The 18,138-nt window shown below is 43.4% G+C and overlaps 1 protein-coding gene across 2 annotated transcripts in view; it reads left to right on the top strand.

The window, feature by feature from the left end:
* The first annotated feature begins 4,539 nt into the window (after positions 1-4,539).
* LOC108266882 (zinc finger protein 585A) overlaps positions 4,540-18,138 on the top strand; it is a 32,100-nt gene continuing 18,501 nt past the window's right edge. The window contains exons 1-7 of one of the 2 annotated variants that reach the window (XM_017470702.3): positions 4,540-4,758; positions 5,252-5,324; positions 6,038-6,131; positions 6,254-6,376; positions 7,550-7,821; positions 9,846-9,913; positions 10,061-10,251. In XM_017470702.3, the coding sequence (XP_017326191.2) occupies positions 5,262-5,324; positions 6,038-6,131; positions 6,254-6,376; positions 7,550-7,821; positions 9,846-9,913; positions 10,061-10,251 (811 nt within the window). In that variant the 5' untranslated portion in view covers positions 4,540-4,758; positions 5,252-5,261. The remainder of the gene's footprint in view (positions 4,759-5,251; positions 5,325-6,037; positions 6,132-6,253; positions 6,377-7,549; positions 7,822-9,845; positions 9,914-10,060; positions 10,252-18,138) is intronic. The other variant, XM_017470701.3, reaches the window with a different exon arrangement.

The raw sequence follows: 18,138 nt of genomic DNA, 5'->3' as shown, positions 1-18,138 counted from the left end.
TGTGATATACTTGAACAAAAGCATAAGGAAAATATATTTTTCAATCATTTGTTCAACAGAAGTATCAATAGATGGGATATTCTTCTGTGGAAAAAGTAAGTACACCCTTGGCCTCAGAAGCTAGTATTGCCCCCTTTAGCCGAAATTACTTCTTGTAGGCATTTTGCATAATTTTCCACCAGGCTTGCTAGAATTTTTGACCACTCTTCCATGCAATATTCTTTCAGTTGCAAGATGTTTGTTGGTTTTCTTGCACGTTCTGCCCATTTCAAATCCCCCACAACATTTCAATTTTCAATACCCACTCCGTCATACTGAGGGTACGGCCTGTTCAAAAAGACCCGAGCCCGAGAGTCACTGCAAGACACTCGAGCCTGGGCCAGAATGTATTTCCAGGCTGTAAAATCAAATGAATGTGTGCGGCGTAGACCACCCCGCCACAGCACACACATCCTGTAAAGATACCCCTTTGGACAAAGTTTTTGAGGAGGCAAACCCCCTAGTGGAATGAGCCCTTATGCCCAGAGGCATAGCAAGACCGCGCGCCTTATAAGCGATAAAGATAGCTTCCACTATCCAATTAGAGATGTACTGTTTCCTCCCAGCATCACCTCTGCTGTCGCCGCCAAAGCCGACCAGCAGCTGCTCTGACTTACACCAGCAGGTGCATTCTCTCTTGTTCCGATATGAGGACCAGAGCAGGGCAGAAAGCCTGCAACACTACTGGCTGGGCAGCAGATGTAGGCACTTTAGGAATACAATCCAGCCTAGGATACAGGAAGGCCTTGGCTAATCCAGGGGTAAAGTCAAGGCAGGAAGGCGTAACAGTGAGCTTGTAGATCTACTCGCTTGAGAGGTGTCGGGGCCAGCAGAAGAGCTACCTATAGAGTCAGAAGCTTCACAGAGGCTGACACTAAGGGCTCAAATGTGGCACCTGACAGACCTTCCAGGACCACAGAAAAGTCTGCAGATGTGCTTAAGCCACCTGACACCACGCATATCCCTCAAAGTTAGAGGATGTTGCCGTCCAGAGGCTCCATCAATAGGGGCATGGCTGGCCGAAATGGTGGCCACGTAAACCCTGATTGTAGGAGGAGCCAACCCTGCTGAGAAATGTCCTGTATGAACTCCAGGACTGTAGCTATTATGCAGTTCACTGGGTCTAGTTGACGTTCCTCACACCACAAGACAAAAAGTTGCCATTTGAGCACATACAATTTTGTCATAGTTTCCACGCTGCCAGACGGTCTTTTAGTGACGTTAACTTTTCCACATTTTATTGGAGGGAAAGCATCAGGGAAAGATTTTCGTTGCCCTGTGACAGCTCGCTGACCAGAGAACACTGAAAACTTGGGACAGCCATGGCTAGGTGAGGCCCCACAGTCGCACTGGGGGCTAACTGCCCTAACAACCTCATGTCCCCTGATACATCCCTCCACAGCCCCTCAGGACCACTCCTCTTTTGTCTGCTTGGCCTTTATGACCATTCTCATATCAGGCCTAGTAGCAGACTATGCGTCGCCCTTGCACTAGCGTTGGCCTCGGCTCCACTCGTGGATGCCCGGGTGAACTGAACACAACAGGGAAGGAACTGGTTGAATGCCACCGCATGTCAAGCTCACTTAGCAGGTCTGCTTGGTAGGCCTGCAACACTGCCATTGTATGCAGCGACCCACAAGCAAGAGTAATCCATTGACGCATAGGCTTTGCCCACCAAACTAACACGGCTTGGATGGCAAAGCTGCCCCCCCCAAATTACCTGCAGTCGATGTAGAGAGGTAGCTCACAAGTGCCTCCTCACCTTCAGCATAGCTAAATAGCCATGCCGTTCATTCCCCGTGATGGCCAAATAATCCGACATTGCTGGGTTATAAATACTGCTTATGCATGCTCTCCCCCAGAAGCCTGATATTTTGTCATGCACTTCTGAAAAAAATGGGGAGTTTTCTGCAATGTGAGTGATTTATTTCACTAGGGAGAAAAAAAGCTCATCCAGCCTTAGTAATCACTTAAGGCAGCTCTTCAAATGCTGCTCTCAGTTTTTAACACACCCTTCAGGCTACTCGGAGTCAGAGAGGAATTATCTTTTATTTTTGTGTGTGTGGGTTTTTTTTGTTTGTTTATTTTTTTTTGGCTTTGCATAGCGGAAGGAGGAGTCACAGTGCGAGGTCCAAAATCCAGTGGAGAGCCAGACCCCGAAGACAGATCAAGAGATAGAGCACCGCTCATCTCCGGCTTCTTTCCCAGATCCATACGAGATCCTCCAGACCTGAGACGGCTAGCTGCCTCGGCAGCGGCCGAACAGATCTGCGAGGCTCTGAAACCCAACTCCCTGCAGCCGAGAAGAGCGCAAGTCGCAAGCGGAGCTGTCTAATGTAAGGCATTCACAGTGCGCAACGTCAGACCTCTCCAGGGTTGGCGTGGGGTGCTCCATCCCTAAACACTTCACACAGAAAGTGTGTCCCCCCCTGATGAAACGGGAGTAAGGCATAACACACATCCTGATTTCTCTCATTGATACTTTCTCTCTTTCTCATTCTTTTTTTTCCTTCTCTTTTTTTAAAGGGATAGAAAAGTCCAGAGATTTTGAGAAAAAAAGGAAATTAAGAATCTTTTTGTTTACGTTACACACACAACCGACATGCAGTCTCAGTGAAGATAATAAGGCTGAAGGCGTGGTTCACAGGTGTCATTTATATATCACACGACGCGCTTAATTGCCACGTCACCTGATCATGGCAGGCCTATAAATAGGCATGATTTTATGCAAGCTTCAGATACCGGTCATGCACGAGGGCGCCTGCCACCGGTAAACCGCCAAACCACATTCTGCCCAGATTACAAGCGCATAGTTGCATAAGCAGTGTCACGTCTCGAGATGTAACGCAGATAGGGACGGATGCAAGTGCAGTTCAACAGTTTTATTAAAGGGAGACGGAGACACAGGCAGGTAAATCCAAATCGTAATCCATAAACGTAATCCAAAACATGCAAAAGGTCAGGCAATCGGCAAACAGGCATAAATCGGGCAAAGCGATCAAATCAAGGTCGCGGTCACAGAAAACAGGGTCGAGAAACAAAACAAGAAACATAAACAATGACTAGGAACTGGGAGCAGAAAAACCAGCAATGAACTAAACCAGTGGTTTTCAAAGTGGGGGCTGCCAGGGGGTGCCCGGGGGGCCTCAACAATTTGGTGTGAAAAATAAATTAATACACGATTCTCACTCTGACAGCCACACACAAACACACACACTCACACACACACACACAGCCACACACACACACACACACACAATCAATTCCTAATGTAATGTAAAGATGAAAGAGGTAATTATTAATTTAAAAAAAAAGGGGGATCTATTCAGAAGTCTGTATTTTTAATGTGTTTTAAAGACATCTTGCAAAAGGGGGGCCTCGGTCAAATGTTAATGCCATTTGGGGGCCTCGCCCTGGAAAAGTTCGGGAACCCCTGAACTAAACTAACATGGAACATAACATGGACTATGACTATGACTGAGGTAAACTATCGTAAGGAATCTAAACTAAGTATCTTAACTATTCTAATCTACTACAATATTCCGCGCCGTGTGCTGGGAGGCGCGCGATATATATACAAACATAATCAGCGCGTTTAATTGCTGACGGCTGACACCAATCTAGACACACCTTAAACAATAGCCAATGACAGAACAGGGAGGAGACATAACAGAAACATAAACGCACGTGTCCAATCAACACAATGTCATGAGTGTCAACAAACGAGAAGCAGGTGCTCGTGCACCTTGCTCATGCACGTGTGCCCACATGCTCTCCAGCGCGCTGCTTAAAGGGGAAACTGCGACAAGCAGAGAGTGCGGGTGTGAGCATGGCCTGCTGCAGTCCTGACCTGTCTCCAATTGAGAATATGTGGTGCATTATGAAGTGCAAAATAAGGCAATGAAGACACTGTACAGTTGTGCAGTTGAAGAAATGCTTAATGGATGAATGGGGGGAAAATTCCGCTTGCTAAACTTAACCAACAGGTGTCTCCACTCAGCGCCCAAATGCTTAGTGAGTGCTATTAAAAGAAAGGTGACGTTACACAGCAGTCGACTGGGACCTATTCTATGCTCACAATAAAGATCAGTTAAGGTGGTGGCGGCGGGTTAATTTTGGGTTGTGAGTAGTGTAAAGAGAGGCTCACATTTCATATTACCTTTGCCAAGAATTATTACATCAACAACAACAACAACAACAACAACAATAATAATAATACATTCTAGTCAACTTCTAGTCTTCATTCATAATCAGTATTTATGGTAAAACTAAATTAATTTACAAAAAATAGTTAATATAGGGCACAGTGGCGTGGTACTGAGTCCCAGCGGCTACAATTGCGTGCGGGGGAGTGGGGTGGGGTGCTTGCCAGAGGTGATGGGGTACAGTGATCTAGGTGATCGGGCCGGGCCCAATGGCGCCCCCCCGTGGCCGACACTGAGTGGAAGTTTGTTAGGCCTCCGTCAAACCCTCCAGTCCAGGTGGTGGCGGTAACGCGCCCATTATCCGCTTCTCTAACCGCCAAAAAACACAGGAAGAAAAAGACGCTGCAAATACAAAAGCTTTCTCGCCTGAGCACGTGAATTGTTTTTATAATCTCCAAATATTTTTTTTTCTGATAGAGTTTTATAGTTAGATTGGATCCAGTTCGAAATAAAATACACATTACTGTGTCTGTGGTTGAGGATTTAAAACTTCATTTTGCTTTAAAACCCCGAGGTAAGGTAAACAGTAGCTGTGTGTCCGAATTCCAAACGAATCTCTACTTCACTGGTTAAGTGCACTACATAAGGAATTAAATAATAACGTGTACACCCTATCTAGTGCACTGTTTATCTAACCAGGATAGATGTGTAATTCTGCCGGAGCGAGGCATTTTTGTATGTAGCTAACCTATTTATTTACATGTTTAAAATATGAAGATGAAAACATTAGATGAAAAAATTTGTATTCACTTTTTATCATATTATACATATGTATGTATGTATGTATGTATGTATGTGTGTGTGTGTGTGTGTGTGTGTGTATATGTGTGTGTGTATATATATATATATATATATATATATATATATATATATATATACACACACACACACACACACACACACACACTCATATATAAAATTTAATTAATGAGAGGAATATTTAAAGCTTTATATTATTATTATTATTATTATTATTATTATTATTATTATTATTGATCTCTTTTCAGATCTGTTATAATGAGTTCAGCAGGTGACGGACCACACTCCTCCAGAACGTCTCAGGCTGATGATCCTTCACAGGTAAAACTCAATGATGTGTCTAACAGTCTCAGGATTTATGTGAGAAAAGTCCACGGGGTGGAGCAGGACCTGGTTCAACTCCTCCTATAAATCTAACGTTAACCCCCAAGTGTTGGATTATATTTTCTTATATAAACTGTTACTGATTACGAACACTAACAGCTTTTCCTATTTACAGTTAGTGTTTGAATTTTAAAAAGAACTTCTCATGTTGCCTTCAAACCAACTGAAAGATCTGTTTTGCATACCAGTCCACTGAACTGTGTAGATTAGTAAATCCTTTTTGAATGTCAGGTCATAGTTTTAGATTTGAGATGCAGCTCAAGACAACAGTCATGATTACGACAGTGTTTTAAAAGAGCTCATCGGTGTGTTTAACGCTGCTAAATCGCTAAACGTTTTACACTTAGACTTAGAAACTAGACAGAGAGGGATGCTCAGATCATTTCAGTTAGTGTTTGATTGCTAATCAACAATGTTAAAATTTAATATAGTAAATTATCATTCAGGAGCTAGTCTGTGTTCAATTATATCGTTAATATTTGATAACAGTTCTGAGGTAATAACTATTGGAGAGAAAAATATGATTAACATGTCACACTTGTAAAGAGATAGTGTTAGATTTCAAACTATATCATAATTGATTTAAATGAAAAAAATGTTCTCGGTTGATGTACTTTGCTGAATAAGTTTTACTCTTGCTTCATCTTTAGCTGTCTGAGGACGTGAAAATAGAAACAGGCTCAATGGAACAGGCCCCCCCTGTGGACCAGCAGAATGGAGGAGTCCATATGAAGCTCACACCTCGTCAGTCTGCTTTCTACTGATATGAATTTATTTGAACTCTGTAAATGTCTCATTCTGGATTTCTGTGATGGATTTTTGACAGTGTGTGTAAGAATCTCTGTGTGTGTGTGTGTGTATATTAGAAGTCTGTGTGAAGAAAGAAGAGATGCTGGAGCTGAATATCTGTGACGGTGGAAACGACCTGAACAACATTCCTGAAGTTTCTTCCATTAAAGTGGAAGAAGCTGATGATAAAGACTTCCTCTGTAAGACATGGGGTCACTCTGGAGCTCAGTAACACTCCCACTGATTATTCTACCCTACACACTATCTAGTGCACTAAATGTCCACTAGGGAGTCATTTATATATGAGCCTCTCTCTCTGATTATTTAGTTTAGATATTGGTCCAATCATTTTATAGCCGCTTAGCCCCACCCAGTCATTTTATAACAGCGTAGCCCCTCCCAGTCATTTTATAACAGCGTAGCCCCTCCCAGTCATTTTATTGCAGCTTAGCCCCACCCGGTCATTTTACAGCTGGTTAGCTTTACCCAGTCATTTTATAGCAGCTTAGCCCCATCCGGTCACTGTATAGCAGCTTAGCCCTGCCTGGACATTTTACAGCAGGTTATCCGTTTTCACACCTGCCAAATTTTTAACATCAGAGTACACTGATACAAGTTATCACTTAAAATACACCAACAGTAAAAGAGCATGACCTAAAGTTAAGAAGCAAAACCTCAGCAATGGCTTGACTTATTACCTTCAAATTTAGAATATCTCCGTGGATGCAAGTGGTGATCGTCCCTATGGCTTTTAGTCTTCTGTCGCTAAGGGTGGTGACAGAAAGTGCTTGGCCCCCTTAATCGCTGCTTTCAGGTATATTTCATCTTAAGGCTTGGCAGGTTTGATAAATACACACTATTGTAGATAAACGAAGACAATGTAGGATATGAGACCTTTTAAGTAGTGTTTACACTACTTTTTTACCGTTTATGCAGAAAATGTGGTCTCATTTTATATTTTCATTTAATATCAGTAATAAAAATGTAAAGACCAGTTTTTACGTTTTATTAATGCTTACAACTAAAAAATAACTACAAATAAGTCAGCTGATGAACTGTAAATACCTTTCAATGCAGCTGTATGCAGTTTATTATTATTTGAAAACGGGCTGGATTGCAGACTGGACATGCAGTTATGTTGATTCTACAGAAGCTGTAAGTCTTATAGCTCGAGGGTCCTGGGTTCAGTCCTGAGCATGGGTTACTGTCTGTATGGTGTGGTCTCTCATGTTCTCCTTGCATGTATGACTCGGAGAACTCAAAAGTGGCTCTACTGTGACATTTGCAACTCCTTTTTAAAACTTGTGTCTAATTCCAGATTTCTAAATAATTTTGGAGATCGTTTCTTCCAGTTATGTTTTCTCTCCTTCCAGACTGTGAAGTTTGCAAATCCTTCTTCTTCAAAAAGTGTGAGGTTCACGGGCCGGCGCTCTTCATCACTGATACTCCTGTTCCCATGGGGGTCGCTGACCGAGCCAGACAAACTCTTCCTCCTGGTCTGGAGGTTCAGAAGTCCGGTATTCCTGATGCAGGCCTGGGAGTGTTTAATAAAGGGGAGACTGTTCCAGTTGGTGCACACTTCGGACCCTACCAAGGAGAGCTGGTAGACCGAGAGGAAGCTATGAACAGTGGCTACTCTTGGGTGGTGAGTTATTTTAAATGTATTATAATTACTAAAGTAGGATTTTGGGTACCAAGTGTGCTTGCAGAAAGGTTACTGATTTTGCCCTGGAGCTTGATGAAACCTGTAAAGCTACTTTATGCTTTTATAACCTTTTCTGCATTGAAGTCCTGCTTATGGTGTTTAAATGCCTGAAAGGTTTAGCTGCTGGCATAACTTGCGAATCTCCTGTAGCATGGAATTTTATTTCCAGAAGATATTGGGAATGTCATTTTTCTTTAATGAACACAAGAAACTGACAAGAAACTTGGAACATTTTAGTTACATACTTGGGCTATAAAGCAGTGGTGTTTAGACTGAATGCAAAAATGCCTGGTGTAATAGATGCTGCCTCCAAAACTTGCTAAAATCTGTACACTCTACCCTTAAATTGTTTCTGAAAAGTAGAAAATCACTAATTGGGTGAGTGGCCACATGGGACAGCATGTGCTTTCAGCGTGAACCTAAGCTGCAAGTAAAAGGAGGAGGAGGAACCTGGCAAGCTAGATATCTTCTTGATTTCGCTAAATAAACGTGTCGTCAATACCCATCCGTGGGTATGATGACCAGACCGTGGGTATGATGTTCTTTTCATGAAATTCTGTGTTTGGTTAACGCCTGATGTAACTGGACCCCTGTCTTCCAAACAGTTCCACTTTCGGTTCATCAGTCTATAGAACATTCTCCCAAAAGGTTTGAGGACCATCACGGTGTGTTTTGGCAAAATTAAGAAGAGCCTTAATGTTCTTCTGGGTTAGGAGTGGTTTTCACCTCACCTCTCTTCCATGGACGTCATTTCCTCCAGTGTCTTTCTGATAGTTAAGTCATGAACAGTGTCCTTTAATGATGCAAGAGAGTCCTGTAGTTCCTTTGATGTTTTCCTTGGCTCTTTTGTGACTTCCTGGATGAGTAGTTGCTGTGCTTTTGGAAGAATTTTGGAAGGTTTGCCACTTCTTGGAAGGTTCACTACTGAGTTTTTCCATTTGGAGATAATGACCCTCACTGTGGTTCTTTCGAGTCCCAGAGCCTTTGAAATAGCAATGTAACCCTTCCCAGACTGACGGGAATCAGGCCTAGTTGTGTCTAGTCCAGCTGAACCCCATTACGAATGCTGTTTCATAGATTTGGGGAATTAGTAACTACGGGGGCAAATACATTTTCACACTGACCCAGTTGGTATTGGATAACTTTTTTGCTTCAATAAATAACATAAGGATTGAAAAACTGTATTTCGTGTTTACTCAAGTTGTCTTTGTTTTATCTTAGATTTTGTTTAAATTTCTGAAACAATTTTAGTATGAGATAACAGAAACAGAAGAAATGAGGATGGGGCAAATACTGCACTGTATTTTCCCACTGATTATCAGAGATGAGTCTCTCTCCAATTAGAAGTCCTGTATTGTGAATTATAGGTGAAGGAGTGTGCCAACTACAGGGAATATTATAATGCGCTTCTTCTAACTTCCATGTATGTATTTTTTTAAATAAAAATTTTCGCATTAATTTTGCTGCCTTGAGCGGTCTTCATTTTGTCTTACACCATCCACTTTAATAGGAACACCTGTACACCTGCTCATTTATGCAATTATCCAATCAGCACAATGCATATAATCATGCAGGTACATGTCAAGAGTTGCAGTTGATGTTGAGGATGGCCCCACATGGACAGCCTAAAGATCAATGAGATTACTGAGGACAGTACCACTTAAAAAGCATGAAGATGGCTTTAGGACTGCAATTTCCACAAACAGTTTTGCACTCGTCTCCATCACTGAACAGTTGATTACTTCAACAAAATAGTCTTCATGATAAAACTAATGCATTTCATGGTTATACGGTTGCTGAAACTGCTGATCTTCCAGGATCTTCACACACAACAGTCTCTAGAGTTTACACAGAATGGTGCAAAAAAACATTGAGTGAGCGAAAGTTCTGTTGGTGGAAACGACTTGTTGGTAAGAGAGGTCAGAAGAAAATATATATATATATATATATATTTTTTTGTGCAGATATCCAGGAGTGGGCAGCGTGAGGAATACATAGATGCCAAGAGAGAGATGTATGCTAACTGGATGAGGTAAAGAATACTCGTTTTTGGGAACAGTCTTGTCATTCACACCTGCACCATGATTACTCTCACTTTGTATAACTGATTTTTGATATTTTTTCTTTTGAATTTTTATTTTTTTTTTGCTATTTCTGACACCATGCATCATTCTCTCAGGTATGTGAATTGTGCTCATAATGATGGCGAGCAGAATCTTATGGCATTTCAGTATCAAGGGGGAATTCTGTATCGATGCTGTCGACCCATTAATCCAGGACAGGAGCTCTTGGTGTGGTATGAAGCACACTATGCTGAAGATCTCAGCCCTGCATTTGACAACCTCTGGAACAAAAAGTGCACCACAAATGGTAAAGTCTAGGGATTTTATGATAAATATTTGGACTTAAGAACAGATTTTATGATTTAAAACCTAAGTATTGTGTCTGGTATGTCTTAGCTTGGATGAGATAAAGGTAGCTTTATACTTCAAGGGTCTCCTGAACAAGAAAACAGAACCACTGAGCTAGAACTCTGTTCCATTTTCATTTCTACTAACTGAAACAAGCAATGTGAATGATACAGGATGCTTCTGCACCTGTATTACAGTTTAGAAACTTAGACTGTAACTAAATGACTGATCTATAAAGTAATACACGTATATAATGTACAGTCTGGAGAAATACAGTGGTCAGAGCTTTGCAAACCTTTCCTGTATTCTGTAGAGCTCAACAGTAAGGTTCCAGTAAAAAAAAAAAAAATGCAATTCATTTTTCTTAATCTTAAACCTGATAAGATTGACTTAACTTTTAGCAATTTCAGTACTGTATGAGCCAGAATCCCAAAGCAAAACCCAGCAGCCAGTGTCATCACTTTAATCATCAAAATATGTGGCATAAAAATTTATGTCATACCACCTTACATTGTATGAAAATGGCATGATATCCTATGGACGATAGGATTTCAACATCCTTCCGAAATATTGAGCTCAGGTATTTCAGCCGCACTCATTGCTAACAGGTGCATAAAATCAAGCACATAGCCATGCAGTCTCCTGTGTCAAGTATTGGCTGGAGGAATGGGTTGTACTGAATAACTCAGTGGCTTTAAACATCGCACTGTCATAGGATGTCACCTTTGTCACCTTGTTTATGAAAGTTCTGCCCTGCTGGATCTGCTCTGGGCAGTGTAGGGTACTTAGCCAGCAGTGGGCAGAGCACAGAGACACAGGAGGCTGTTTAAGTGTCACACGTGGAAAGTTTATTTAAAGTCCGTGAGGGGGTGTGTGCAAAAGTGATGCCGTGGGGTGAAGTGCTTAGGTGCCGGGGTCGTCTGTGGGGCTGTCGGGGCCATGCTGGGGGTTTCCCGAGCAGCTGGGATCCCATTCTGCAGCCAGGCATCGCCGCGGGTGCAGGCAGGGGGCGGAGTCTTCTGTTGCGACGGAATCCTCTGCAAAAAAAAAAAAAAAACACAAAAAATTAGCATGCGTGCCTTGGGAGCCCTCTCTCCCTTTGCTAGCGGAGGATGGCCTTTTTATACTCTCCCGTCGGCTGCTGGATGGTGGAAAGCTGCCGCGCTGATCATCAGCCGCCTGCCGTGTGTGTCGGCGGCCTCGCCCAGCAGCCACGTGTTCTCCGGCTGTCCAAAACATTGGTGGGGCTGTCTCTTCAGCACCATAGCGCCAGTTGCAGGAGGAGCGCGCTTTCCCTTTTGTGTGCCAGCCACCAGCCTGTTGCCACAGCAGGTGTGCTATTATTGTGAAATTTCCATTTCACAATAATAGAAATTACCTGCTGTGGCATCTCGGAACAACAACAGCTCAACCAAAAAACATTAGACCACGCAAACTGACAGAGTGGGATTGCCAAGTTTCTGCAGCATGTAAAAATTGCCTATCCTATGTTGCATCACTTACTACAGAATTCCAGTATGCCTCTGGAAGCAACATTAGGACAAGAACTGTGATTGGGAGCTTCATAAAATGGGTTTCCACTGCTGATCTGGCAGTCTGATGGTTTAGTGAATGCCAGAAGAACGCTACCCACTGGAATACATCGTGCCAACAGTTTGGAGGAGGAAGGATAATGGTGTGGAGATGTTTTTCAGTGTTTGGGCCCTTCAGTTCCAGTGAAGGGTAATGTTATCTGATGAGCCAAAAAAGTTCTGGAACAATGATTAACCTCAGTGATGGAAAGGCCAAAGTGTGCAGAAAGAAAGGATCTGCTCATGATCCAAAACATACAGTCCTGTGAAAAACTATTTGACCAATAATGATTTCTTCTGTTTTTGTGTATCTCATGTACTAAATTGTTTCAGAAATTAAAATAAAATCTAACATAAAACAAACGCAGCCTGAGTAAACACAAAGTAAAGTTTTTATATGATGTTATTTACTGAAGCAAGAAAGTTATCCAATACCAACTGGGCTTGTGTGAAAATGTACTTGCCCCCATAGTTACTAATTCCCCAAATGTATGAAACTGCATTCATAATGGGGTTCAGCTGGACTAGACGCAACCAGGCCTGATTACTGCAAACCGTGTTCAATCAAATCAACACTTAAATAGAACTTTTTGAACAGCATGAAATTGTTTAAAAGGTTTTACCAGTAACATACTATGCCAAAGTTGAAAGAAATTCTAGAAATCATGAGGAAGAAGGTGATTGAAATGCATCAGTCTGGAAAGGGCTACAAGGCTATTTCAAAGGCCCTGGGACTCTAAAGAACCTCAGTGAGAGCCGTTCTCTCCAAATGGAAAAACTTGGCACAGTAGAGAACCTTTCCAGAAGTGGCCAATCTTCCAGAATTCCTCCACGAGCACAGCAACGACTCATCCGTGAAGTCACAAAAAGGCCAAAGACAACATCAAAGGACCTACAGGCCTCTCTTGCATCAATACAGGTCACTGTTCATGACACGACTCTCAGAAAGACACTGGGCAAAAATGGCATTCATGGAAGAGTGGCAAGGTGAAAACCACTGCTAATCCAGAAGAACATTAAGGCTCATCTGAATTTTGCCAAAACACACGTAGATGATCCTCAAACCTTTTGAGAGAATGTTCTGTGGGTAGATGAGTCAAACATGGAACTGTTTGGAAGACGGTTATTTCTTTTAAAGGTGGCACAAACAGATTTTAAGTTTAAGGGGCAAATAGTTTTCCACATTGGGGATAGATGTTGGATAACTTTTTGCTTCAATAAAAAATTTATTAAAACTGTTGTGTGTTTACTCAGGTCGCCTTTGTTTTATGTTGTATTGCATTTGAAGATCTAAAACTATTTAGTATGAGATGTACATAAAAACTGAAGAAATCAGGGTCAGGGCAAATATCTTTTCAAAGCACTGTACAAGCTCATCAGTCAAGCACAGTGAAGTTAGTGCCATGGCTTGCATGGCTGCTTCTGGAACAGGCCCGCTAATTTTTATTGATGATGCAACTCATGATGGAAGCAGTAGAATTAATTCAGAAGTCTACATATATATTCTGTCTGCAAGTTTACAGAGAAATGCATCCAATTTAACTGAGAGGAACATCACGCAGAAAGACAATGACTCAGACAAACTGCCAACATAACGAAGGACTTCATGTGGAAAAAGTGGAAGATTTTAGACTGACCAAGTCAATCACCAGCTCTTAAACCAATTCAATAGCATTTCACCTCCTTGGACAGTGGGGAAGTCATAAGGACTTGCATGGGAAGATAGACGTTCCCATCCTCCACGAGCCTCCCAGCTATGGGTAAATAGTAAAGACTGGACTCGGCAATCTGCACGGAAGAACCACTTAACAGGCCAACGAGCAGAAAGGCAATTCCCAGCAAAGCGTCGTGGAGCGCTTTAAGAGCATGGTGAGTCACAAAGGTCGTCAAGGTCATCCACTGCACTAAACTCCGACTCCAGCCGTCTTGACCTTGTCTTGCTGTTAGACCCAGTTGGTTTTGGGTGAGAGGTTGAGGAAATGCGCAACTCTTTCTCACTTTACCAAGAAACCGCGCAAGTCATTTTGTCATCTACCATCCATCCTAACCACCAAATCCTGTGGCGACAGGCAAGCAATGAAGCGGCAGGTGTGGGTGCACTGGCAGCCGTAGCCGCAACCCTGCACACAGGCGGCTGAGGCCATATGGTCGTTCTTCACGAAAGGGAGCAGCAGTGAAGTCCGGCAGCCCCCTGAACAGGTGAACTTTGTGAAAGGGGCTCTGGGTACACCTTTTTCTGGAGTGGTCGAGATAACGACGCGCGCCGTGAAGCTGGTGTCGTTTTTGCAGTAAAATCCGCGCTGATTGGCAAGTTGGCAGGCCTTCCTAAGGAAGCCAACGACAGGCTCATGACCATGAAACCCCCCCCTCCTGTCTGGAAGAAAGCACCTTACAATCATCAGCTGCTGTGCACCATCCATGACCAACCCAGATGAAGTGAAGGCCAAGTTCTACGAGGACCTCCACTCTGTCATCGCTGATGTTCCTAGAACAGACAAGCTCTCCATTCTAGGTGGCTTTAACGCGAGAGTCAGCAATAACAGCTCTGCCTGGGATGGAGTGCTAGGAAAGCACGGGGTGCGTCACTGCAACAGCAACGGTCTCCTTTTGCTTCAGACTTGCACCGGACATGAACTGCTGATTACCAACACAGTATTCCTCCTCCCAACCTGTAATCGGACGTCATGGTTACACCCTTGCTCAAAGCATTGGCACCTCATCGACTACATCATCGTCAGGAAGAGGGACAGGCAGGATGCACGTGTGACCAAGTCCATGTGTGGAGCCGAATACTGGACAGACCACCGTCTCATCACCAAGCTCAACATCTGTATCCAGCCAAAGAGACGCCCACAGGGGAAAAAGGCCCCTAAGCATGTAAACATTACAAAGATGAAGTGTTGTAGAACCAAGCAGTCTTTTATGGATGCCCTGGATGATTGTCTGGAATCCACCTCTCTGGACAGCGAGAACGTGGAAGCTGACTGGGCGGCTCTCAGAGAACTGGTCTACGACACAGCTGCTGATATTCTGGGTCTTTCAACCAGAAAGCACAAAGATTGGTTTGACAAGAACAGCGAAGACATTAAGCAGTTGCTGAACGAGAAACACCCTCTCCATCAAACCTACCTGAACAACCCTACGTCCACCTCCAAGAAAGATGTGTACAAAAGCGTACGCAGATTGGTACAGCAGAGACTCTACCAGATACAAGACACATGGCTGAGCAACAAAACTGATGAGATCCAAGGCTATGCAGACAGGCGTGACATGAAGAGATTCTATGACTCTTTGAAAGAAGTGTACGGACCCACGTCATCAGGCTCATGTCCTCTCCTCAGCGCAGATGGGAATACATTGATCACTGATGAGAAGAAAATTCCCGAATGTCCTGAACCCACCTTCAGCCATCAATGATGAAGCCATCGGATGTCTCCCCGAAATACCCATCAATGAAGCACTGGATGATCCTCCAACCTTGCTTGAGACCCAGAAAGCGATATGTCTCCTCTCCAGTGGCAAAGCTCCCTGCTCAGGCTCCATCCCAGCAGAGGTCTACAAGGAAGGACTCATAGCTTTAGCACAGAGGCTTCATCAACTCTTCCTACTGATGTGGCAACAAGATATGACCCCCCAGGATTTCAAAGATGCCTCCATCATTCATTTGTACAAGAGCAAAGGAAACCGCCAGTCCTGCGACAACCACCGTGGCATATCCTTACTATCCATCGCAGGCAAGATTGTTGCCCGGGTTCTGCTGAACCGCCTGATCGCTCACCTCGACCAAGGGCTTCTACCAGAGAGCCAGTGTGGATTCCGGAAAGAGCGCGGTACCATCGACATGGCGTTTGCAGCACGGTAGTTACAAGTGAAATGTATGGAACAGAACGCTGACCTCTTCTCTACCTACGTCGACCTGACCAAGGCCTTTGACACTGTCATCAGAGAAGGTCTTTGGAAAATCATGACCAAGTATGGATGCCCAAGGAAGTTCATAGCCATTGTGCAGCAATTCTATGACGGCATGCAGGCAAGAGTTCCAGCCAATGGAGAAGCGTCTCAGCCATTCCTAGTTTCCAGTGGCGTCAAGCAGGGTTGTGTCCTGGCGCCGTCACTTTTCAGCCTCATGTTCTCCGCAATGCTGACTGGCGCCTTTAGAGATGGTTATGTTGGGATAGGCATCACGTACCGCATGGATGGTAATCTGTTCAACCTCAGGAAGCTCCAAGCAAAAACCAAGGTTTTGACAGACATCATCAGGGACTTCCTTTTTGCTGATGACTGTGCCCTTAATGCAGCACAGAAACGGACATGCAATGCAGCGTTAACAGGTTCTCCAGTGGCTGCACAAATTTCGGTCTCACCATCAGCACCAAGAAGACTGAGGTTATGCATCAGCCAGCCCCAGGGAAGCCCTATACAGAGCCCAACATTACTGTCAATGGTCAGAGACTGAAAACAGTGACCAAGTTCACCTACCTTGGCAGTACATTGTCACAAAGTGCTACAATAGATGATGTTAACGTCCGCATTGCGAGAGCCAGCTCAGCATTTGGGAGACTGTATGCCAAGTTTTGGAACCGAAGAGTCATCACCATCCAGACCAAGCTGAAAGTGTACAGGGCAGTTGTGCTCCCTACACTGCTGTATGCACGCGAAACGTGGACAGTGTACCAACATCATGCCGGGAAACTGAACCATTTTCACACTAACAGTCTCAGGAAAGTACTTGGCAGAACAAAATCCCAGACACTGTGGTTCTCAATCAATCAGGCCTCCCTAGCATCTTCACCATCTTGATGATGACCCAGCTCCACTGGGCAGGACAAGTGGTACACATGACAGACCAGCGCCTACCAAAGAGAATCTTCTATGGCGAGCTCCAGCAAGGCCAGCGTTGCCAAGGAGGCCAAAAGAAACGCTTCAAAGATACCCTCAAAGCCTCACTGAAAGCGTTTAACATCAATCCTGCCTCCTGGGAACAGACTGCATTGGATCGTGACGCCTGGTGCTCCTTCATCCACAAGGGCTCTTTGCTGTGTGAGACAAATCGGACAGCTGCTGCTGAACGAAAGAGGCAAGCCAGAAAAACCCATGCCAGCAACCCTCCCGGAGACGTCCACCCCATCCGCTGTCCCACTTGCCATAGGACTTTCCGTGCAAAGATTCGCCTGACCAGCCATCTACACACACATCATCTCTGATGACAAAATGATCTTCGTCGCTACGACGGACAACCAAGAAGAAGACCTCCTGAAGGGAAAAACCCCCAAAACAAACAACTGAATGAAGTTGAGGTACAAGCAAGGTTATTCATATCTGCTCCAATACTTAAAAACTGGGTGGGCTACCAACAAAGGTGCCATGTTCTATATTGTTTAACACATCTAGATGTAAATATCAAGAAATCACATTAAAAATGTAAATATCAGGAATATCATGCCCGTGAACCCCAGATCTGCTCCTTTACCTAAGGAAAAAAATTTAAGGTTTGTTTATGCATACAGCAGGGCACTAAACTTTACAGTAGTTCAAGTTCTTTACAATAATCCAACTTTTATACTCGCATTTCTTACTTGGAACAGAAACTTTATCTTTGCTGTGTAAAAGGAAATTCCTAGCCATGGAGTCATTGGTATCCTAAATGCCACTTGCTAAACTAGAGACCTATGTTAAAAAAAAAAATTAACAAAAGTCTTGACTAGACAAACGTTTCAGCCAAGACTAAAACATATAGACTGTGTCTGAGTCCCAAACACTAATTGGAAGGCTGTTCCATAACTGTGGGGCTTTGTAAGAGAAAGTTCTGTCCCTTGCTGTAGCCCTCACTATTTAAGGTACCAACAAAAGCCTGCACCTTTTGATCGATGTATGCGTGGTAGATTATAAAAGGCCAGAAGTTTGCTCAAGTACTCCAACGCACAACCATTAAGTTCTTTATAGATAAGTAGTAGTATTTTATAATAAATGCAAAATGTGATTAGGAGCCAATGCAGTGTGGATAAGGGTATGTGGTCATATTTTCTGGTTCTAGGAAGGACTCTCGCTACTGCATTCGGGACTAACTGGAGCTTGTTTATGTATCTACTGGAACATCCATTTTGTAGTGACATTATACTTCTTATCTAAGCAGTATTTCTGAGATGAAAGAAGGCTTTGCAAGTAATATTATTTACATGAGCTTCAAATGAAAGTCTGAAGTGACACTAAGCTTTCTATCTGCATGTGGTCCTAGTACAATGACTCCTGTCTTGTCAGAATTAAAGAAGTTGTTG

Source organism: Ictalurus punctatus, chromosome 6 (genome assembly GCF_001660625.3).
Source record: "Ictalurus punctatus breed USDA103 chromosome 6, Coco_2.0, whole genome shotgun sequence".
Classification (NCBI taxonomy): Eukaryota; Metazoa; Chordata; class Actinopteri; order Siluriformes; family Ictaluridae; genus Ictalurus; species Ictalurus punctatus.
This window is presented reverse-complemented; position numbering and strand designations above follow the sequence as displayed.